The sequence below is a fragment of the Misgurnus anguillicaudatus genome, chromosome 15 (genome assembly GCF_027580225.2).
Source record: "Misgurnus anguillicaudatus chromosome 15, ASM2758022v2, whole genome shotgun sequence".
NCBI classification, from domain to species: Eukaryota; Metazoa; Chordata; class Actinopteri; order Cypriniformes; family Cobitidae; genus Misgurnus; species Misgurnus anguillicaudatus.
This window is the reverse complement of record NC_073351.2, coordinates 1,390,524-1,414,232: the sequence shown is the minus strand read 5'-3', so window position 1 is coordinate 1,414,232 and position 23,709 is coordinate 1,390,524. Positions and strand designations below refer to the sequence as shown.

Sequence of the window (23,709 nt, the reverse complement as noted above, 5' to 3'; positions counted from 1 at the left end):
GGCACAGGCCTCACACTACTTTTTCTTTAACATACCTAACATGAACAGTATTAATATGTTTTAAGGCATAAAGGCATGCCGCTAGCAGATTTGCATTCTACAGTATTGATGATAATGAGTCTTTTACAAAAATGTACAATAACAATACTTAGCTGCTACTACAATAAAAAGCATACGTGCATGATCATTTGTGTACATTATCTGCATAGTGTTTAAAACTGCTGGAAAAAACAGCATAGACCAGCATATGTTGTGTTTTGGTGCTGGTTTGCTGGTGACCATCAGCATAAACCAGCTTAATTCTCATGCTGGTTTAGCTGGTGGACACCAGCATACAGCACCAAACACAACATATGCTGGTCCTGCTGTTGCTGGTATGCTGATGCCAACCAGCTAAACCAGCACCAAACCAGCATGAGAATTAAGCTGGTCTATGCTGATGGTCACCAGCAAACCAGAACCAAAACACAACATATGCTGGTCTTGCTGGTATAATGTTTTTCAGCAGTAATGCCAACTGTTTATGTAGTGTCCTTAAGTAGTGATCTAGTGAACTAAACAGTAATTTCATATCTGACAATACAGAACAGTACACAAACATGAGTTGATTTTCTCAGCAATAATGCAAACCTCTATATTTGGTTTTGACTGGCTGAGCATATAGTTCGTTTTACCTCCCTCATCATCTATACTTTAGTAAGAATAAGATTGATATTATTTAGACTTTTGTTTTGTCATGTTTTGTCGCGTGCCGTCACATGCTCTTTGTGCTACAAAAAGTACAGACGCTCCACTCGCGGACATAGATTTCTGCGTGCTCGCACCAGTTTGTTTTTTCCGTTAATGTGGGACTGCAACGCGTTTACAAGCTTTAATTACTTATCATAAAGCTCAGTTTTTTGCCGCGATCAGCAATGTAAATTAATATACTGGCAAATAAAGTAAAAACTTAAACATGAGGCACCACATAGGTAGCCTGACTACGTCAGACTTCGTACTTCCGCTAAATTTCATTACGCTTCTGTACTCAGTCTGAGATACCTCCCATTCAAACCGTTTTCCTCCGGTCTCAAAACGACCGTCCAATCAACGAACAGAGGGCGGGCTGAGAGCCGTGACGTAGACGCTAAACGCCGAATCACGGTTGTAGTTTGTTGTGGACATGGAGACACAGAAAGCTATTTGCTCTGTTGTGGAGAACCGACACTTGCCAACTTAAACCCGAACAAGAAAAGTGTTTGTTAAACATTTAAATGGAGATTATGTTGTTGCCCTACTCCCGACAAGTTTTTGGAAAAGTTTAATTTATCAACTTTACCGATCGTCAGCGAGAAACTGTGTGCAGCACAGCTTGACGTGCACAACGATCGAGAAATCATGGAAGGGAATTATATTGTTCACAGTTAATGGTGGAGGACGCGTGGGCAAGCATTCTTTGGTGACATTCCTGATTAACCAGAAAATAAGGTAGGAAGATTTAATTTACATATGGTTATGGTTGTCTGGTGGAAGAGTTTGAGAGGAGAGAGGGGCGTTCCTCCCGTTAGACGTGAGTGGAAAGCCACCGCAAGGATAGTGTTCAACTAGCTCTAGCCCGATTTACTTTACATAATCTGCAAAAGTCGTTCATAGCCATGTTAACTCTGGTATTTCGCTCGATGGGTTTGTTTTCACATCATACGTTTTACAGCAGAGATTCGATGCGGCTGATACGGCGCATAAAGCACATCATATCCAAATGTTATGTGTGATTGGCTTACGTTTAGACCAATGATTTTAAACTTCAGACAAGCCCCTCCCACGAGAAGGAAAACGATTGTCAATTATGCCCAGCCAGACTCTGTCTATGAAGCGAAGCAAAATAGCAGAGGATGGTATTACCAGGCTACCACATAGGACACTGGGTACTCCAGATTTACACTGCGGCACATGCAACAGTAAAAGGGGTCTACACGCCCCGGTTGGCAGGCTTATTAAAACGGATGCAATTCACAATTCCCATACCCTGCCCATTTACCTTTAAAAGGGTGTTTAGAACCATCCTCAGTTGTAAAACAAGTCACAGTATGAAGATTGACCAACATGAAAAACTATTTAGTTATTTTCATTATTCGTTTTGACGGCTCTCTGCTCTCCACTTTGCAGAGTTTAAAACTAGCGCTATGATTGGTTGACATCTTCCTTTTCCAACAGGTTGCTGCCCAATGTGGTTACACCCATAGACGAGTTGCTAGTGCGCAAATGCACAGACACCTGAACTCAAAGCCATCAATGGCTTTTCGCGTATTTTAAAGTGACAAATCGTAGCAGCGTAGTTTGGTGTCTAAATGCGTATCTGTTACGCAAAATGGGTAAAGGTTGGCAGGTCTGCTACTTGCAGAGCCAATCTAAATTTGCCGGAAGTTGTCTGGGTTTTCCCAGGCTACCGTCTTTGTGAAGTATTGTTAAATTAAGCTTGTAACATTGCACCGGCAGCAATAAGGTATCAAGCCAGCTTACGTTATTTGTAAAATAATGTTAATTTCAGATATATTTGTTAGATACGTTTGTTGTTCTGACCGGATAACCACGGAGCAGAGTTTTCTCTGCAGCTGGGATTATAGTAAGAAGAGGTGGAGCAATGTAACTTGCTAGATAAGATATGTGGGTTACGCGCCCATTTTATCGTCCTTCCCTACTACATACATTTTAAAAAAACATCTAAAATGACATAAAAAAATAAAATATGCATTTTATTAGTACTTTTACTTATAAACCTCAAAAGTCTTAAACTCACATATCCGGTTTTAAAGTATGGATCCAGAAGATGTGTAAAGAGTGTCACAATCCCTAATGCATAGTTACAATGCACAATTGAAGCTGGGATCCTCCTGGAAAAAAAAGTACAAAAAAAAACAATCTTTAAGGCTTTAGATTGTATGTTAAAAAGAAATATAAATTTTAAACAGTGGAGCTAGAATTTTTTACCCATGTGATTCAATCATATCGGCAACTAGTATGTTCCCCATTAATTTCCGCTTTGCATCTGACAATGTTTTTTCATAATCCATGAAGATTTCATCACCCTTGGAATTGGTCTTCAGAATAGTCTCAACCATCTGCCAAATGTAAACATTTTGCATTATATAAATTTTTGCAACTACTAAAAATTTAAAACTTTTAATTATACCTTTTAAACAAATTTAACTTTAGTATTGTTGGACTTTAAGGCGTCCATTGCATATTCATAATTAGAGGGAAGACATCGTAATAAAACTTAAACTATTTATTGATCAAATATGAAAAAGTTTTACAGCGCGCTGGGTTGTTTCAAGGCCACAATCGGCAAGCAACTAACCCCCAGCATTTGGGGAAACAAATATTTATAGAGTATGTGACGTCGATCTTCTTCTTAGAATCTCCACCCACAAAGGCTGCTTTTCCTCGTGAATCTGACTCCCTCACCACGCCCAGTTTCAGCCTGTAGGCGAAGATAAACACACAGACAAAGGAAAAAACAAACTGCTCTCCCCCAACTTTGAAAGTCCTGCAGTTTGTCACTTCCCCCAGTACTTTTCCACTTCACATATGATTGACTTCACATAGCATATTATAATGCTTTCTTAAAAACAAATCATTAATAAAACATTCATTTATTCATAAAAAACATAAACCTGTAAGATAAAAGTGAATATTATGTAGAACACATTTCAATATCATGACATCATTTCATTATGCGTAGAATTGGTTATATGAATAAGGCACACATTAACTTCTTTAGATAGATAAACACATATTAAATCTTTTACTGCAATACTACTTCTAAGCAAACACTTTAATCATTATTAAAAAAAAAACATCAGTTAGGGAAGAAAACACACACACACACACAAAGAACAAGCACAGGAGATTCTGTTCTTCAAGGTTGAGCTGCCATGCCCCCATTAGGTTATTCTGTATGCACCCTTCATTTCATTGGTTCATACACATTTATCAAAGACAACATCTTATCTTTATTACATCAATTATTCAATAATTAATACTGATTAAGTAAGAAATACATTGCATATTTTATCCTGTGAATATTAAAGCATTGGTTGATAACATGGTTGTCTGTTTGCTTTTCCCCTTCAGGCCTCTTTCTTATCTTGACAATTTCCAGATGTACATTCCTCAGCATATGCTGTTTCTCCCCCAACCGAAACAACAGCCTCTCAACTTTTACACACCCACACAGACAACTTTCTTGTACTCAGCACAGAAATCATTGTTGTAAAAATACACATGAATTAAGATTATAAACAGCACGATTAGTAAAACAAAATCAAATCCCACCATTCCCTCTCTTGACCTCTGAAAGAGGTCACACATTTTCTTCTTCATCATTCTCTAGGTTCTGTAGGCCTATTAGGGGCATGCTTTATGGGGGTGGATTGTTCTCTTTTTTCTCTATTGCAGATATTATTAATCTGTTGCACAGGGATCTGAGACAGGGAATGCAACAACATCCACAGGTCACCAGGATGGCCACGAATACACCAATGGACACAACTATAGACATTACTATTGCCTCCACAGTCTATCACACTGCATAAATCAAAGGTGTATGACGTCGTTAAATTTTTTGTGTAATTTAATTCAATTCCCCCATATCTCTGTACACACTAATCTTGTGGTGTTGTTTTGGACCTTTTATCAATTCTCAGATTATTTCCATTGTTTATGCTAAATATTATGGTGATTATAATTGCAGCTATAACCCCTAGGGCCCACAGAATCTTCCAATTTCCATATAGCTTCATCTCTGTGTGGTTAAAATACACTTATTCCTATTGGCTAATACTCAAGTAACCCTCGTAAGTTCAAAAAGGAAAAAGAAAATTAAAATGTAAAATTAATACTGTAGAATTGTATAAGAAACTTAGAAATTAACTTCAAAAGGAAACATTGAAATGTAAGATTATATAAGAAACTTAAGAAATTCGAAATTCGAAGGTCAATATGTTATGTAGCTACCCAGGTTATAATGAATAAACAGTAATTGTGATGTTCAGGTCCCTGAACACTTCTGTCAGGATTTCCAGCACTTTGTGGAAATCCAATTTATCCAGGCCACACCCCAGCCGGGGAGTGGATGCACTTGTTATGTTTTCTTTCTCACACCACTCTCTCATACATCTGAGGCTGTTGGTAAAATTCTCATATGTTGGTAAATCAGTACAATTTTGTTTTGTTATTAAATGAAAAATCAATCTGCTGTCGTCCTCATGGGTAACTGCACATTCACCTGTGTGTTTGTTCTGTCTTACAACCTTTTGTGTACCGTACTTCGCTTTGAATTGTACGGCTATACCTGCTCCGTAGGCACAATCTGTACTCACACAGTGTGCTAGGGGTTCTGTTACTGGGCTGGAAAAAATGTCACATTTTTATGCACAATCTTACAGAGTATTTGTTGACTTTGTTGTTGGTGTTGTGTGAGTGTTACCCCTGATGTTTCACTTCCTGTTTGTTCTCTCTGTATTCCAGCTGATTCACTTTCACTTTCAACACTCTCCCTCTCTTGGACCTGAGTCCTCAGGTCCACACCGGTTTCTGTGAGAGACCTGCTGGGATAATCACATTTAACATAAGAAGAGAGATGGAACCAGGTGTCGCCTTTACCCTGTAGCTGAACACAATGTTAGGTTCTTGCTTTTACTCTCGGTGTCCTGGACCCTCTTGGTTCGGCCCAGCACCGTCTGAACACCTTCACTTTCACTCAATCATCATTTGTAACAACTTGGTGGTTGTCCCGGTGTCGTTTAGCCTGGCAGGAAAAATGTTTAATCATAGCAGTTAGTTTGTAAAGATAAACAGCATCAGTTAGTGGTAGGATTATATCCTGCACCAAGGCGTTCCGTGGGCCTGGAAACTTTCGATCTGTAAGCAATTCAAAAGATGAGAAACCAGAAATCCTGTTAACAGAAGAGCGATTATACATTAATGCAATTGGCAATTCGTCAAGCCATGTTATTTTTGTCTGTGCACAGATTTTGTCAAGTCAAGTTTTAATGTCAAAGTCAGGTTCATTATTTCAGCTTTGCTCTGTTATTGGGGTGATAAGCAGCCCCGAAAGTATATTTCAATTCCAGTGCGTGTTTGTCAATTTTGTCAGATCTAACTTTGTCTTGGGAAACCATGGTTGGGGATATAAGTGGTTTATTAGGCAGTTGACAACAGCCACTTCATAAGGTACCTTCACAGCCTTTATTATGTGTCAGGCTTCGCTATCATGTGTTATAGGCCGGCCTTTCCTGGTTTCTAACCCACCTATCTCCATATATACTGCACCAATCACATATGCAGAGTCATTATAAATAATCACCCTCTCTTCACCAGTGTAGTGCAAGGCTTTGATAACAGCTGTCATTTCAGCTCTCTGTGCTGACTGTTTACCTTTCAATCTACCACTCAGTCTTGTTACAAAATCCCCCTCAACTTGTTCAACCACATCAAACCCTGCCTTTAGCGTACCATCTGATGCTCTAAAACAAAGCCATCCGTAAATAGCGTAATTAGTAGCGGGTAGTTGGCAGTGGTGTTGTAAACAACTTATGTCTAATTTTGTTTGGCCCTTTTTGGGTTTGTTTGTTTTTTTGGTAACACTTTACAATAAGGTTCATTAGTTAACATTAATTAATGTATTAACTAACATGAACAAACCATGAGCAAAACATTTGTTACAGTATTTATTAATCTTATTAATGTTAGTTAATAGAAATAAAGCTTTTAATTGTTTGTCCATGTTAATTCACAGTGTATTAACTAATGTTAACAAGATTTTAACAAAGTAGTAGTAATTGTTGAAATTAACCTTAACAAAGATTAATAAATGCTGTATAAGGGCAGTTCATTATTAGTTCATGTTAACTAATGTAGTTAACTAATGTTAACGAATGAACCTTATTGTAAAGTGTTACCGTTTTTTTTTACTATCATGTGGCATCCCCTCAGTAATCAGGTCAGTCATGTTTACACCCCCATGGACATAATTTCAGGTTTGGCTGGCCAGGATTTTTTGGTAAACTTTATCTAAGACACCGTTTTATATATTGGTACATACCTTATTATCTATTGTTTGTTGTTTATAAGGCCCAAAAAAAAAAAAAATAACAACATAAGTCTCTGGTCCTGGGTCAGACATAAGGCGCTATCTCTCCATAGTTTAATTAGCCATTCATTTGTTCCCCGTCCGTCCGGGGGAACATTACAACATTGACAGTTCATAGTAATTTCTAGGTCCCTATCTCTTATTAACTGGTGTGTTGGAGGAATACAGAAATGTGTGCAAACTAGACTGGTTTGCTACCTTATAGGGTAGTGATGGTTGATAGTCACTTTTCAATTTTACCAGAAACCCACTTTCCCCACCGTTGTTGAAACCTATTTTTTATTTTTTTGTACGGTGGACTATTTAGGCCCATTATCCACTAGGGCTCTTAGTGGTCCATGAGAGGTCCAGCCATTCCTTTCATGGTGGGTTCCTGTGTGCCCCGTCATTCATCCGCATCACTCCCTTGGCCCCATGTTGGGTGCATAGGCGCCATTAAATCTGGTTGTGATGGGTTGGCGATCTCGGTGGCCCCTGCCATAGCGACCGGCACCACCTCCTCGGGGACCCAATCCCCCCGCAGGTGATCCGTTAAGTGGTCTAGCACCAGAATTTTGGGGCTGTGACCAAGTGTTGGGACAATGCCGTCCCCAATGTCCTTCCTGTCCACACACATAACATGTATTCCTGCCAAAACCTCCCCGTTTTGGTCTACTACTCCTTCTTGGCCCTCCCCTTCTCTGTTGGTTATATCCCTCCCCCGGGTTTCCTATATAGGGTGGGCCTTTGTATGGATCTATGGGCTGATTGGGATATTGTACGTTGTCCGGGACACTAGTTTTCATAGCTACTGGTGTTGGTTGGGCCTGCTGGGGCATTTGTTTCTTTTTTGTGTTGGCCTGTTTGGCCTGTTCCAGCTGCAGTTTCTAAAGCTCATTCTTAATCTTATCTACCTCTACAAGTTCTTTTTGTGTGATTTGTTTATGGCCCTGTCTGTGTAATACACAAGATCTCTTTCCCATGTTGTTATCATTTACATTTCTCTGTAATCTTAATAGAGTTGTGATTATCTCTCCCTGTGTCATAATGGTTTGTTGTAATCTTTCCATTTTTCTTTTCAGGGCCTTTATTTCATCAAATTCAACATCTAGTTCACCACTGTTTACTGTTAACACCGGCTGTTGCTTTGAGATCGAAACAGACTTTTCCTCATAAGGAGGAGGTGTGTGCAGTGAGGGGTATAGTGACTTCACTTGAGGAGGAGCCATGGGTGGGGCTGAGGGTACTGGCTCAGTGCTTCCTTGTTCTACTTCCTTTTACTCGCTCACAGCACAACTGTCAACTTCCCCTTTTCTCTTTGTAATCGTCTCGACTTCAGCTGCAACAAAAACGATTCTCGTCCCCATTCTCAAATCTGTTTCTAAGTCTTTTACAGTTGGTCCCTTTCCAAACTACTTGCCTTTTTTCCATTACACATACACTGTTAGGCAACCTTACTCGTCACATTTTTTTTTTTAAATTTAGCCATTTTCACACAATTTACAAGCATTCAAAATTAAAAAAAAAGCACAAAACGTCACTCTTATCTAGCAAAAGGATATATACACCAGTAGTTTTCAGGAGTTTCACCCGCAATACAAACACAATACAACTTTCACAGAAATGTTCAATTCAATTCAATTCAATTTTATTTATATAGCGCTTTTCACAAGTGTTAATTGTTGCAAAGCAGCTTTACATGAGAAGATGTAGAGGAGAACACAGAAAATCAATAGATAATATAAGAAGTAGAGAAAGCGGTTAAACCGTACAAGCGAGCATATTAATAATGTAACGTATACAGTAAAGTGCTAAGTTAAGCCAAAGTTGGCTGACTCTCCCTGGGACTAAAAACCCTCTAGGAAAAAAAACCCAATGGAAAAAAGTCCTAGAAGGACAAAAACCCTTGGGAGGAATTAATATATATTTATATATATATAGAAACGGTAGGGATAGGAGGCGGGTAAGCGAATTAAACTGGTTTAGCCGGTGGTCGTTGGTCGGGCATCGGCTGGTCATCACGTTGAAGGACAGCCAGTGGATCAGTGGCTCGTGGGAATTTTCTTGACTCAAAGTTGTCCTGAGGGCAGAAATGTTTGTGATTGGTTTAATCTGACAACCAATCGTGAGAGAGGAGAGAACTGCAGAGGCGGGGCCACCATTTCCAAGCTCAACCGTCAAAGTCCCGCGGCCGGGGATGCAAGAGGCAAGAGGACCAGCGTTTCAAAGTAAGTTTGTAAAAACAAAAACGTAATATTCTCGAAAATGGAGCCTTTTATTAAAAAAATAAATGAATATTTAGGGCGTTGTAGTCTAATTTATAAATTTGGCTTTTCTTCATTACTGTTAAGTCTCATCTGGTCACAGGGCAGATACTTTTTCCCACAATTTTGTCCTAGAGCATGGTGAATCAACCCTGACATATTGTTAGTAATTATCTTAAGACAAATAGTCTGACTAACGAAACTGAAGAAAGACCATTGCATAAAATAAGCTCACATCTATCTCGGAGGACCATCTCAAATTGAAATGGACAACGGAAATGATAATTGAAATATACGGAGACGAATCTCCGATGTTTTGGGGATTCCCCGGGGGGAGCAAGAGCGGAGTACCGGGCGCATGTTACCCACAGCAGGGAAAGATACACGCGGTCGCGCCGTCGCGGTCTCCGCTGTCGCATCGATACTCTCGTGAGTAATAATGTTTTGATGGCGATTATTATTTGGCGATTATTATTATTTGCTTAATTTTAAACACTGCAAGTTAGCGGGCGCACGTTACCCACAGCAGGGAAAGATACACACGGTCGCGCCGTCGCGGTCTCCGCTGTCGCATCGATACTCTCGTGAGTAACGTTAATAATGTTTTGATGGTGATTATTATTATTATTTGCTTCATTTTAAACACTGCAAGCTACTGCCGTTTTAGATTGAGTAACACTTATAATCTTCTAGTTGAATATGAGCTGAAACTTGACAGTTTATTTGTGTCCATGGCAACATAGATTGTAAAGGAAAGTCAGCCAAGGGGTAGCCTACCAGTCTTACGTTTTTGTCTTACTGTAAATTAGACCAGTCTATAATTTTATGCAACTGACTTAAAAAGTAAATACCAGTGGCCGGTTGCATAAACATAGCCATAATGTTTAGAAAGTGTCTTAAGTTCTAGTATGACCTACTATCAGCTAGTCACCGGTTAATTACCGGTCTTAATTTTCGGTATCAATGTAGGCTTATCTACGTTTTTATGTAACTGATTTAAAAAAGCTATGAACCGTTTTGAAGAAAATAAATTGATGTCTAACTTGTAAGACTAGTCTTAGAGGTTTATGCAACCGGCCCCAGTCTTAAAGAAAAAAAATAGACAGGGCAGAAGTAATATTTTGTATGTATTATTTAGTATGTAGTTTTTTAATGTAATTTAATGTAGTTATTAGTTGTAGGGCTGTCACGATATGATATTGTAATTATCGTATCCAAAATATAAGTTTGTATTTACATTATAAATGTGTGTGTACTGTGTATAATTATATATATATATATATATATATATATATATATATATATATATATATACACACACACACATGCTTGTATATATTTAAGAAAAAATTGTTATTAGATATACAAAATGTATATTTAAATAAATTATATATTAATCTATAAACATGCATACAAATATTTATACATTTATACATGTATATACATGCAAATATTTCTTAAATATATACACCTTTTGTATATTCACTTGCTAATTGCATGTGTGTCAAGCTAATCAAGCTATTATCAGGTAAGCTAGAAAGCTTGTTTAAGTCCATTGCAATAAGCTTTACTGTACTCTTATTAAAACTATTTAGGGCATTGTAGTCTACTTTATAAATTTGACTTTTCTTAATGACTGTTAGTCTCATCTGGTCCCAGGGCAGAGACTGTTTTCCAAAATTTTGTCCCAGGGCAGGTGAATCCCTCCTGGTCTCAGGGCAGACAGATATTTCTAGATTTTGTCTTTTCCTCATGACTGTTTAATCTTATCTGGTCCCAGGGCAGCTAAATCCCTCCTGGTCTCAGCGCAGAAGTCGTATTTTTCTCTTCTCAGGGCAACATAGTTGGACAAAAGGGAGTCAGCTGTCTTCTCTGGTCTCAGGGCAGAAGTTGTCCCAGGGCAGGTGAATTCCTCCTGGTCTCAGGGCAGAAAGATATTTCTAAATTTTTACTTTTCTTTATGACTGTTTAGTATTATCTGGTCTTAGGGCAGAGACCATTATTTTTCACATTGTCCCAGGGCAGGTGAATCCCTCCTGGTCTCAGGGCAGACAGATATTTCTAGATTTTGTCTTTTCCTCATGACTGTTTAATCTTATCTGGTCCCAGGGCAGCTAATTCCCTCCTGGTCTCAGGGCAGAAGTCGTATTTTTCTCTTCTCAGGGCAACATAGTTGGACAAAAGGGAGTCAGCTGTCTTCTCTGGTCTCAGGGCAGAAGTTGTTCCAGGGCAGGTGAATTCCTCCTGGTCTCAGGGCAGACAGATATTTCTAGATTTTGACTTTTCTTTATGACTGTTTAGTATTATCTGGTCTTAGGGCAGAGACCATTATTTTCCACATTGTCCCAGGGCAGGTAAATCCCTCCTGGTCTCAGGGCAGAAAGATATTTCTAGATTTTGGCTTTTCTTCATGACTGTTTAGTCTCATCTGGTCCCAGGCCAGGTGAATCCCTCCTGGTCTCTTGGCAGAAGTCGTATTTTTCTCTTCTCAGGGCAACTTAGTTGGACAAAAGGGAGTCAGCTGTCTTCTCTGGTCTCAGGGCAGAAGTCATATTTTGTATGTATTATTTAGTATATTAGTAGTAGGGATGTCACAATATGATATTGTGATTATTGTATCCAAAATATAAGTTTGTATTTACATAATAAATGTGTGTGTACTGTGTATAATTATTTTGTATATTTAAAAACACATACATGCAACACATACATGCATGTATATATTTATGAAAAAAATGTATTTAGATAGATATACAAAATTTATAATTATATTAATCTATAAACAGTACATATTCGCAAATATTTCTTAAATATATACACCTTTTGTATATTCACTTGCTAATTGCATGTGTGTCAAGCTAATCAAGCTATAATCAGGTAAGCTAGAAAGCTTGTTTAAGTCCATTGCAATAAGCTTTACTGTACTCTTATTAAAAAATCTATGACTATTTAGGGCATATAGTCTAATTTATAAATTTGGCCTTTCTTCATGATTTCTTCTCAGGGCAACGAAGTTGGACAAAGCTCTGCACTGATCCCAGGCTACCCTGCTCTCTCCATTTAAGTTTTGCCTCAGAAAAGTAAGTATCATAGTCATAGGTTGTCATACAGTAAGTATACAATTTAATGCTTCAGGAGAAATATATGTTTTTAATTTCTGTCTTTTATCTTTGCCTGTAAAGGGAAACGTAACCAAGCCAAATGAACAGTAAGTTATTCAATACTATTTTCCCCCCTAATCTATAATGCTCATTTGCGTCATCTGAATACATAGTGATATAATTTGCATATTTACATCCGACTAGGTAGAGCACATTCCGGTACTTTTTTAGTTGGTGTTTTTAGGACAATTATACACATGGGAAACACAAGGTCCAGGCACTTGAAAAAAAATTTATGTAATAGGCCCATGATTATGCTGTAGCCTACAAAAAAAAATTTGAACTAATGAGAAGTGCTACTGTAACATAAAACATCATTGGCATGGCATTCAACACAACTAGGCTATTTATAAATTGTATAATATGTGGCCCCGACTTGCCTCAACATAGTACATGTGTCTAAAACCTTGCCCATATGCTCTATCTGCCTGTTTCAGCCTAGTGTGACTGTGACATCACTAACTCACAGACAAGCACTTGAAACAGAGTACTGGAGGGAAGTTAGACTGTGTATTTTGATGGTTATCACAAAAAAAATGTGTGAAACCTAAATATTCAGAAGTCATCAAAAAAGTCGCTAGTCCATAAATGTGATTTTTAGTTGCCAGAGATTATAAAAATCTGGGGGAAAAACTAATTTGCTGAATTGCCAACACTACTTTAAAGTAGTTTTCTATGCTACATGTAATAGTTAATTCCATTCCATTTGTGCCTGTTAGCCTAAGTAAGGTGACCTATTTTGAGACTTTTATTTTATTCACCCATGCAGACTTAGAAACACTGAAGTCCCAAGGACTTCATAGTGATGATGTCCTTGGGACAATTGGGCCTTTTAAAATCTATTTGGGCAGTTTGGAGGCCCTTTTAGGCCCTTTCGAAATTCCAGATGAGGTAATTTTCTATTTCTTTAAAAAAATTATCCTCTTTAAATATATATATAATATAATATATAAAAATTATTTATTACTTCCCTTAGGTAATGAATGCCTTATTTCTCATCATGAGCAGGGTAACTTATACCTTTTTATAAAACTCACTCACTCACTCACTCACTCACATACATGCATACAAGTCAAATATAGATATAACATGATTTAATAATAATAATAATACATTTATAATACAATAATAATGACTTAAACCATTTCTTTCCCTCGCTTAGAGCCAGCCTGGGACAGAGGCTATTAATAGTCAGGCTATGGGCCTGATTTTGGAGGGCAGCTCCAGGGCCAGGAGTACTTATTTCTTAAAAGTAAGAGTTATGTAAATGTTTAAGGTTATTGTTCAGTGCTGAAGAACACATTAGGTGTCAAGTGTCATGGTCCTGTCAGACATCCGTGCTAGATGTAGGTCTGAGTGCATCTGACAGGACCGTGGCAGGATCATGTTCTGTGTGGGGACATGTGGGATCACATTCTGTGTGTGGCTACCACATGTCCCCGGTGTCTTGTTGCTGTCGTGATCTTGCCAGACCTTAGTGTAGATCAGGTCTATGTTCTGTGGGCAAGGTCAGGGCAGCAGTGTGTGTACGTGGGAACACGTGTGTTCACATCATATCTGTGTGACACGTGTTCCCAGTGTTTTGTGGCTGTCATGGTCTTGCCTGACCTTGGTTATTATCCAGAGGGCAGGACCAGGGCAGCAGTGTTTTATGTGGGAATACGTGTGTATTCACATCATATCTGTGTAACACGTATTCCCAGTGTCTTGTCACTTTTACCCTACTCCCTTATGTAATCATGTCTTAAGTGATTAATTATGTTCACCTGTTCCCCATTGATGTGGTGTCTTTATAATGCCCTTGTGTTCTCTGTGTGGTGTGCGTGCGTTGTTTGATGTTTGATGTTTGTTAAATCCAAGTGTTCTGGTTCTCGTTTATCTGTTACAGTTATTTGTGTTTCATCCCATTGTTTTGTTCCTTCCCGTTTTACCCCATCGTGGGTGTTTTAGTTTCAGTTTAATAAATAGTTATATTTTTGTACATCTTGCGTTTGGGTTCGTCTTCTGTTATTTTTCCACCATCCGGTTTACACGTACCGTGACATAACGCACGCACCCAACAGAACCCAGCGAGATGTTTGCTGGCAGCCGCCTGGCGATACGGGGAAGGAGATCCCGTCCCGCATACGAGTCGGGGTACGAGTGTTATGACCCACTCGTATGCGGGCCCGAAGGTAATGCCAGGCGGCGACCGACCGGATCGTTTGGATCCCGCCAGACGCAGGCCAGCTTGAGGGCCATTAGGACCGGGGCTATCCGGCTAGAGGGATCGACTCCTGTCTCCCCGGGGTTGGAGACTACTCCCGGGGCCAGTCTTGGACCTGCTCTCCCTGCGTCGAGGGGGAGGAGGAGAAGGACGAAGAGGGCCTCGGAACCGGCGCAGCCGGAGACCCGTCATCCGCCGGTGCAGCCGGAGACCCGTCATCCGCCGGGGCAGCCGGAGACCCGTCATCCGCCGGTGCAGCCGGAGACCCGTCATCCGCCGGTGCAGCCGGAGACCCGTCATCCGCCGGTGCAGCCGGAGACACGTCATCCGCCGGTGCAGCCGGAGACACGTCATCCGCCGGTGCAGCCGGAGACACGTCATCCGCCGGTGCAGCCGGAGACACGTCATCCGCCGGTGCAGCCGGAGACACGTCATCCGCCGGTGCAGCCGGAGACACGTCATCCGCCGGTGCAGCCGGAGACACGTCATCCGCCGGTGCAGCCGGAGACACGTCATCCGCCGGAGCAGCCGGGGAAACGGCATCCGCCGGGGCAGCCGGAGACACGTCATCCGCCGGTGCAGCCGGAGACACGTCATCCGCCGGTGCAGCCGGAGACACGTCATCCGCCGGTGCAGCCGGAGACACGTCATCCGCCGGTGCAGCCGGAGACACGTCATCCGCCGGTGCAGCCGGAGACACGTCATCCGCCGGTGCAGCCGGAGACACGTCACCAGCCGGCGCAGCCGGGGACACGTCACCCGCAGCCGGAGACACGTCACCCGCAGCCGGAGACACGTCACCAGCCGGCGCAGCCGGGGACACGTCACCCGCAGCCGGAGACACGTCACCCGCCGGCGCAGCCGGGGACACGTCACCAGGCGGCTTTTCAGCCGCGGGACGTTAAGTTTCATAACTTTGGACATTTTGTTTCCCCTGTTTTTGCCCCACCACCCCTTCATCATATTTTGTTTTTGTTAAATCACCCTAATCCTTTTGTCACCTATGTTTGTTTACCTCTGTTGTTCGTTGTAATGTTGTCGTGGTTGTCTTCTGTTGTGCAGTCTTTCGGTCCTCGTGTTTAATGTTTTTGTTTGTTTTTGTTTGTGACGTCTTGTATCCGTCTTTTAAGTGGGGGGTACTGTCATGGTCCTGTCAGACATCCGTGCTAGATGTAGGTCTGAGTGCATCTGACAGGACCGTGGCAGGATCATGTTCTGTGTGGGGACATGTGGGATCACATTCTGTGTGTGGCTGCCACATGTCCCCGGTGTCTTGTTGCTGTCGTGATCTTGCCAGACCTTAGTGTAGATCAGGTCTATGTTCTGTGGGCAAGGTCAGGGCAGCAGTGTGTGTACGTGGGAACACGTGTGTTCACATCATATCTGTGTGACACGTGTTCCCAGTGTTTTGTGGCTGTCATGGTCTTGCCTGACCTTGGTTATTATCCAGAGGGCAGGACCAGGGCAGCAGTGTTTTATGTGGGAATACGTGTGTATTCACATCATATCTGTGTAACACGTATTCCCAGTGTCTTGTCACTTTTACCCTACTCCCTTATGTAATCATGTCTTAAGTGATTAATTATGTTCACCTGTTCCCCATTGATGTGGTGTCTTTATAATGCCCTTGTGTTCTCTGTGTGGTGTGCGTGCGTTGTTTGATGTATGATGTTTGTTAAATCCAAGTGTTCTGGTTTCCGTTTATCTGTTACAGTTATTTGTGTTTCATCACATTGTTTTGTTCCTTCCCGTTTTACCCCATCGTGGGTGTTTTAGTTTCAGTTTAATAAATAGTTATATTTTTGTACGTCTTGCGTTTGGGTTCGTCTTCTGTTATTTTTCCATTATCCGGTTTACACGTACCGTGACATCAAGTTTATTTATGTTTGTTCATGAATGTTTTCTTCTTTTCCTGTCAGAAAAACATTCTTAAAGAAGCCAGTGCCGTCTTCTGGCCCTACTTGGTGGGAGAGTGCCACTGGACCCTCTTTGTATGTTGCTGTTAGGTTATGCAGAGACTATTATTCACATCACACAAGTCATTATTGTTGCTATTGTATTATTCTCATTTGTGTTGTTTGAGCTGTTAGTCCATCACATTTTAAAAGATTGGTTGAAATTCTCCTTCAACCCTTTCTCATATGTTTTCCCATCTTTTGTATAGCATTGCAACTTGAAAGAGGGAACTATAACTTACATTGATTCCTTGGGGGAGCAACCACAGCGTTGCTTCCAAATAATAGAAAATTGGAGGTACACGGTTTTTGTTTTGCTCTATAAAATGAGATTTTACAGAAAATGTACAATTTAGCAGAGATTGCCTTCACAATTATTTTGTATAATCTTTCAGCTTATTTGCTGCTAGCAGAGGCTGCCAAGGGCCCTGGAAGCTGATACAGAGGGACCATGACTTGCAAAACGACTCTGTGTCATGTGGAATGTTTGCAATAATGGTACAGCTTGGTAGTTTTCTGCATAATGTTTCTGTTTTCTTTTGAAAATATATGCACCAATAGGATTTTTTGGGCCGATACCGATTTAAACAGGCAACTTCTGGCCGATGCCGATACCGATATTAAACACTTGTATACAATACTATACAGTTGGTCTATTAGCTAGTTTATTTCTGCATCAAATTATTTTTACTCAATGGATTGGATCTAATTAACATTCAACTGACCAACATAATAAGAGAGGCACAAATTAAGCTAAAACAAATATACACACCAGAACAATCATTTTAATTAAACAACAGACATGCAACTCATTGCCTTTATGCGGTTAATTAATAAACAATTGGTATCGGCCTTTCTCGTGCTGTTGCCGATATGCAGATGGTTTCAAATTCATCAAAAATCTGCCGATAAATATCGGCGACCGATACATCGGTGCATCACTACTTTAGAGCAATTTTGAATGAAAGTTGCAGATCAAATATTAATGGATTTTGGACATGGACACTGTTCAGCATACGATACAGGAGTCATGATCTTATAATTATTAAATGAGCACAATAATCTTCCCTTTAATACAGTGCAATTTTTTTCACAGTTTGTTGTTCACATTTATTATAAGTTACATTATTTCATTCTGTTGCTCTTTTAGTTTGCAGAAATGGTCCTCCAGGGACAAGAAGGTCACCTCCAATGCCTCCCCATTGCTCAAGAGCGGGAGAGACTTGGGACTTTGTTGATTAACTCCCTTGGTAAGTAGTAGACATTTGTACAGTATGTGTGTTCCTTATTTAGCTCTCCTGGCTACCTTAGTTTAACTTATTACACGGCTCTCTGGAATGCTTGATTCTGATTGGTCAGTTGAGACATTTGCAGGGTCGTTCTTTTCAAATAATAACCGCTCCAAATTAATAACGCATAGCCGGACTACTTACACGAGTGAAATCGCTCCGCGCCAATAAAGATCAATAAAGATTACTGTCTGTTTGGCGCCATCTTGTGACAAACACTCGACAACCACGAAGACACAGACAGCTTACTGAGACTGAACTTGACAAAATAGAGCATGACAGCTACGAAGCCAACACACACAAAAATACAGAATGGGGATTAAAACTTCTCAAAGACTGGCTAGAAGAGAAAAAATGGAGACAGACAAGTATGAAGCAGCGGATCTTAATAAGGTATTACGATCATTTTATGCATCTGTGCAAAGTTTCGCGGAAGGATAAAAATGTTAATTTAAAACAAATATGCCAATAAAATGTTTCAAATTCATATTCATGTCCAGTTTTTTTTCTTATGTGGCAAGTAGCCGTGTAATAAGTGGGATAATGTAGAGGCAGCCGGTAGTTATTGGGAAATAAGCCCCGACAGTGTGATCAGGACCCGACGCCTCTACATTATCCCTTGCTTATTGAAGATTTGGAGTGGTAGCTTTAACTTGTAAATTTCGAGGATGGTCAAGTGTCGTCAAATATTGACGCCATGGGTGTGAGACTGTGTTAGGATGTCATACTTTGAGGTAGGTACATTGTTACTACATCATTTCATGCATAAAATACAACATTTAAGTTTATATTCAAAATCAGATGCTATTTATTAACGATCTTTCTTAGAAGGGTTCTTGGTTCTACGCACATTGAAATAAGCATGCAAAATGAATAATTATTTTCAAGATTATTATTTGGTTTTTGAAACATTATAATAACATTAAAATGACATTAAGAAACATGTTCATTTCTTTTAGATACGAAGACTCTAAGGAGAAAAAAGGCAAGGGTTAATGATCTAAATATACATACTGTTTCTCAACACATTGTATATTTAACTAAATTATTTTTTTCTTTCTTTTCTAGGGAAAAATTGCCAAGCCTAAAAATACAGGTAAGAACAGCCACAGACTGGGACTAATATTAGGTATATTGAGATTCTAGGCAAGTCTGTTTGGTAAGTAGTGCTGATGTATGTAGACAAGCTACAACCAAACCTAGTATAATTGTTTACATACATACAGAGGGAGGAATGGAAGTATATTTGTACCAATGTTGTTCCAAGACTGGTTCTGCTCTTGATTAACTTAGACACACACTACTCACACACAGTCTTAAATATGGTAGATGGTGATAAGCATTCAAGTCCCTCACAACGTACATACCAGGATCTTTTCAGTAAGCAATTGTGTCTTTGATGTATAAACATCCACATAGCACTTTTAGTCTTTTAGGTAAGAACTACAAACACACAGCCCAACCAAAGATCTTTCATGTAGGCATTTGTTTTTTTGTTTTTGGACAGATAAACCTGTTGGAGAGCACCCATGTGCAGGTAAAAAAACATACAGAGAACACACGCACATACACACCTTTTCCTCTGTATATAGATCTTTCATTTGAAACTGTTTGTTCCCTGAATGCTGTCCTCTGATTGGTCTTATAGTAGATGGTGACCCTGCACAGGAATCTGAGTCTACAGAGTGTAAACAAGGTAGGAAGATATTGTATTTATGCTCAGCATTCGAGTCACTCACTCACAAATCTTTTTAGTGTAAGCAATTGTGTCTGATGTACTAACTTTGCTGTTAGGAAAGTACAGAAATCTTTCTTTTGAAACCGTTTGTTCCCTGAATGCTGTCCTCTGATTGGTCTTATAGTAGATGGTGACCCTGCACAGGAATCTGAGTCTACAGAGTGTAAACAAGGTAGGAAGATATTGTATTTATGCTCAGCATTCGAGTCACTCACTCACAAATCTTTTTAGTGTAAGCAATTGTGTCTGATGTACTAACTTTGCTGTTAGGAAAGTACAGAAATCTTTCTTTTGAAACCGTTTGTTCCCTGAATGCTGTCCTCGGATTGGTCTTATAGTAGATGGTGACCCTGCACAGGAATCTGAGTCTACAGAGTGTAAACAAGGTAGGAAGATATTGTATTTATGCTCAGCATTCGAGTCACTCACTAGCAAATCTTTTTAGTGTAAGCAATTGTGTCTGATGTACTAACTTTGCTGTTAGGAAAGTACAGAAATCTTTCTTTTGAAACCGTTTGTTCCCTGAATGCTGTCCTCTGATTGGTCTTATAGTAGATGGTGACCCTGCACAGGAATCTGAGTCTACAGAGTGTGAACAAAGTAGGAAGATACTGTTTTTTTGGTCAGCATAGTTTTGGGCATGAAATGAGTTGACATTAAAATAAAAACTATATTTTTTCACTTTTACAGCATTATTTGAAGTGGAGAGTGTTCTCCGATTACCTGACGGGACCAAGGCCAAAAGGTAACTTTGTATGTTATTACCATCAATATTTCATACATTTTCATAATTCTTCCTAAGGAATTAATTCTTCCTAAATGCATTACTGTCTGGCCGTGAGAAATTACCTTTTTGGGAGGTACCAACGAACGTAGACAAAAAATGTTTCTGTGTACAAGGGGGGAACGTGATTGGTTCGGTATGTTTTCAAAGTACGGAACTGTGATTGCGCGGGGTCACACTTGCTGTATGAAAGGAAGTAGGTGGGGCTGGTTACCAGGCTATCAAAGTACACAGAAGAAATTTTTCAGCAGAAATTGGTTTCTCTACAGACAATTACTGTTTCCCAAGTTATGATTTAAGACATATTTTCCCATAAATTTAGGTAAACTTATGCTGTAAGGACAGGTGCATATAATATTCCTAAGCCTTTACAAAAGTTCATAACAGCCTCTTACATGGCTCCTCATAACATGGCACACAATTCCTACTTGCAGCACCTTTGCTGTGGAATAAATCTTTAAAACTCCCTAGCTTCCACCTAGATATACTGGGCCTAAGCCATTAAAGGGATAGTTCACCCAAAAATGAAAATTGTGTCATCATTTACTCCCCCTCAAGTTGTTTCAAACCTGTATGAATTTCTTTCTTCTGCTGAACACAAAAGAAGATATTTTTGAAGATTGTCGGTAACCAGACCGTTGATGGATCCTATTGACTTCCATAGTATTTTTTTTCCTACGATGGAAGTCAATGCGCTCTGTTTACAAGTTGCTGTCGGCATGTTTAACGTGTCTGTGCGGTTTGTGACTCATGCCAGGGCTAGCATCGCTAATCATAGCTTACATCAACTTTTACTAGCAGTGATTTTAAATGGATTTCTCCAAATAGCATGACAAAATGTACCTTTCCAGTAGAAACTTTGCGTGGGAAGCCCAACCTGTCCTTTTAGCTCACGCCAGCAGCCAGCATGTGAAATAGTCTCCCATAAACACTCTGGTCTTGTTTCTTTCTTTATAGTCCTTTCTCTTCTTGTCATACAATTCATAGACACTTTTTCTCTTGCGACCCTCAGACATTTTGAAAAAAAAAAAACAGTGAGAACGCGAGCTTTAATGAATGGTTGAAACCGTAGCACAACACACATACACGTGAAAGTGCGCATGTGCAGAAAGCGAACCTAGATGCGAGCACGTACGACGGTTATACGTCAACATATAATCAGAATGATTGACATCTAGGATGACCAATAACAGAGGTGATCCACCCGGAAAACGAAAATCTTCCGCTATACCTTTAAGAAGCTGTTAGGAATAAGTTATTTAAAATCCTTTTTAAGGTGTCATGTATGTGTTCTCCTGTTCCTTTTGTTACCTACTAACATTTCTACAAGGTAGAAGATGGTTTTAACTCTATATGCCTGCTTAAAATCTCCACTGATATTGCAGATATAAAGTGACTAGGGAGGAACTGGTTAGAAGGTGTGGGCCACCAGAGGGCTTTTCACCCAATGCTCTGGTGGCCTACTTAAGGAAAGGCAAGAGCCAGAAAGAGGCGCTCATGGCCAAGTTGCACGACTCACAGGTGGAGCCAGGACCACGAATCAGGCTGTCAACAAGTGTCAGCAAGTTGTGTGAAGGTAACTGAGGTTTAGACGTTAAGAACATGTGCGAGAGTTGAAGGGCAGTGAACCACCCGTCACTTCACACAGCTGACATAAGAATCTTTTCTATATAGTCTGGCTAGGTGGATATCTTTGTAACCATTACAATTTTGGTAATTTTGCACTATTTTGGGAGGATTTGAAGGCATTGAAATTGGTTCCCGTTACGCACAATACAAACACATTGCCAGAAATAACTATTCTGCATGACATTAGGCAGTGATTTTTTTTACCTTGAGTACCACCTCAGAAAATATTTGGCTTTTCCAATACCACCATCTTACACTATACAGCAGTATGGCATGCAATCAGTGTGAAATTGCAACCTCACTGTGATGTCAAACTATAAGAATGAATAAGACAATAAGCAAAATAATTTTTAATTCTTTTAATAATAAAATAAAATTTAATAAAATAAAGTTAAACAATTATTTATTGTGATTATTGCATCATTGACCTATTCACTTAGAATTTGCCACCAACACGGATGCACATAAATTATTAAATGATCTAAATGTTTTTGGTTGCAGAAAACAGTGAGATAGGAGGTTGGGTAAACATCTTTTGTGTATAGCTCTCGTTATCGTGTCTTATGTCTCTAAGATATTAGCCCACTTAAATGAAGATGAAGATTATAGGATGGGTAGGCTCAGGAAGAATCCACCTTGCCTTTGTCTTACTGAGAGGTCTTGAATTAACAGGACTTTTCTCTTCTCCAAGTAACATTAGGCTGTAATTATGAAATTTTCATAGATCTTATCAACTAGGCGGACATATCAAGTGGCATCATCAAGGCACTTTCACATGTTGATCAGAACTTGTTTGGAATGACTGCATCTTGTTTCTGTCCTTAACAGTCTATACTCCATTCTTAGTTTGACAAAAAATATAATTTTTTGTATTCTCTTGCACTATGCTTTTGTAGAAGAATGTCTGGCCCTTGCAGAGGATTTAAATTACATGGGTTTTAAATACCTACCAATTCAAAAAATTGGCCAGGCTTGCCTGGAGGAGGACCATCTTGAGGCCATCGTCAAGGCCCAACACTGCAGGTTCATTGATCTATTGTTACCAATTCCAGTATGCACAATTAAATAGGGCTTAGATCTATGCAGTATTGTATTACAACACCTCTACCACTGTCCTTTATGTCAATAACGTTTTCAACTCTTTTGCAGGCAGACACTAACAAGGATAAAGACAGCGATGGAGGCCAACTGGTCCGATTACAATCTTGCTACGCATGGCCTTGGGCCAGAAATTTTGAAGGGTGCGTTTTCTTTAATTGATGCGTGCCTGGTCGAGGCAGAGAACCTCCACTGCTTCCAGAAGTAAATAAAACATCTCAATTTTAAAGTGGTATCAGCATTTATGGGTAGCCTTGACAAAGGAATAGCCTCAGATTGTTTACTGAATAAACCACTTTGCACAATATAGATGTGATTTAACCCATGTGTTGAAAAATCAGTTTTTGACCCGATTTCAATTTTTGTTTCATATCAGAAAATATGGGATGTCAAAAATAAGTGCTGTAAATGTGTAAAATAAAAAATTTACAATTTAAAATGTTGGAAAAAACAAAAACAAACTCTGGCGTCAAA

At 39.7% G+C, this 23,709-nt stretch overlaps 2 protein-coding genes and 1 long non-coding RNA gene across 4 annotated transcripts in view; 2 read left to right on the top strand and 1 right to left on the bottom strand.

Annotated features, from left to right (window-relative positions):
* Positions 1–23,709, bottom strand: part of dusp22a (dual specificity phosphatase 22a) — a 390,938-nt gene that overhangs the window by 292,165 nt on the left and 75,064 nt on the right. The gene's annotated exons all lie outside the window — the stretch shown is intronic.
* Positions 9,166–13,788, top strand: LOC141349759 (uncharacterized). 2 transcript variants are annotated; one of them, XR_012357780.1, is made up of 6 exons: positions 9,166–9,339; positions 12,380–12,455; positions 12,558–12,583; positions 13,306–13,427; positions 13,513–13,545; positions 13,699–13,788. It is a non-coding gene; the product is annotated as an uncharacterized lncRNA (long non-coding RNA). The 2 variants fall into 2 exon arrangements; XR_012357779.1 differs by lacking the exon at positions 9,166–9,339 and having other exon boundaries at positions 11,945–12,455.
* On the top strand, positions 14,611–23,696 carry LOC141349803 (uncharacterized). Its single transcript, XM_073853970.1, has 16 exons — positions 14,611–14,994; positions 16,662–16,733; positions 16,907–16,995; positions 17,093–17,195; positions 17,848–17,947; positions 18,946–18,971; positions 19,055–19,082; positions 19,494–19,523; positions 19,635–19,682; positions 19,849–19,896; positions 20,063–20,110; positions 20,277–20,324; positions 20,415–20,469; positions 21,894–22,084; positions 23,034–23,160; positions 23,287–23,696. Exons 1-16 carry the CDS (start codon positions 14,611–14,613, stop codon positions 23,441–23,443), a joined length of 1,554 nt encoding a protein of 517 aa, XP_073710071.1. The 3' UTR covers positions 23,444–23,696.

What these genes read in the sequence shown, in the direction of transcription:
- LOC141349803 (XM_073853970.1), top strand. Translation starts at nt 14,611, where the DNA reads ATGTTTGCTGGCAGCCGCCTGGCGATACGGGGAAGGAGATCCCGTCCC. An exon ending in CAAATAATAGAAAATTGGAG is followed by an intron (nt 16,996 to 17,092) that starts GTACACGGTTTT and finishes ATAATCTTTCAG; the next exon opens with CTTATTTGCTGCTAGCAGAG. An exon ending in TGGAGAGCACCCATGTGCAG is followed by an intron (nt 19,524 to 19,634) that starts GTAAAAAAACAT and finishes TTGGTCTTATAG; the next exon opens with TAGATGGTGACCCTGCACAG.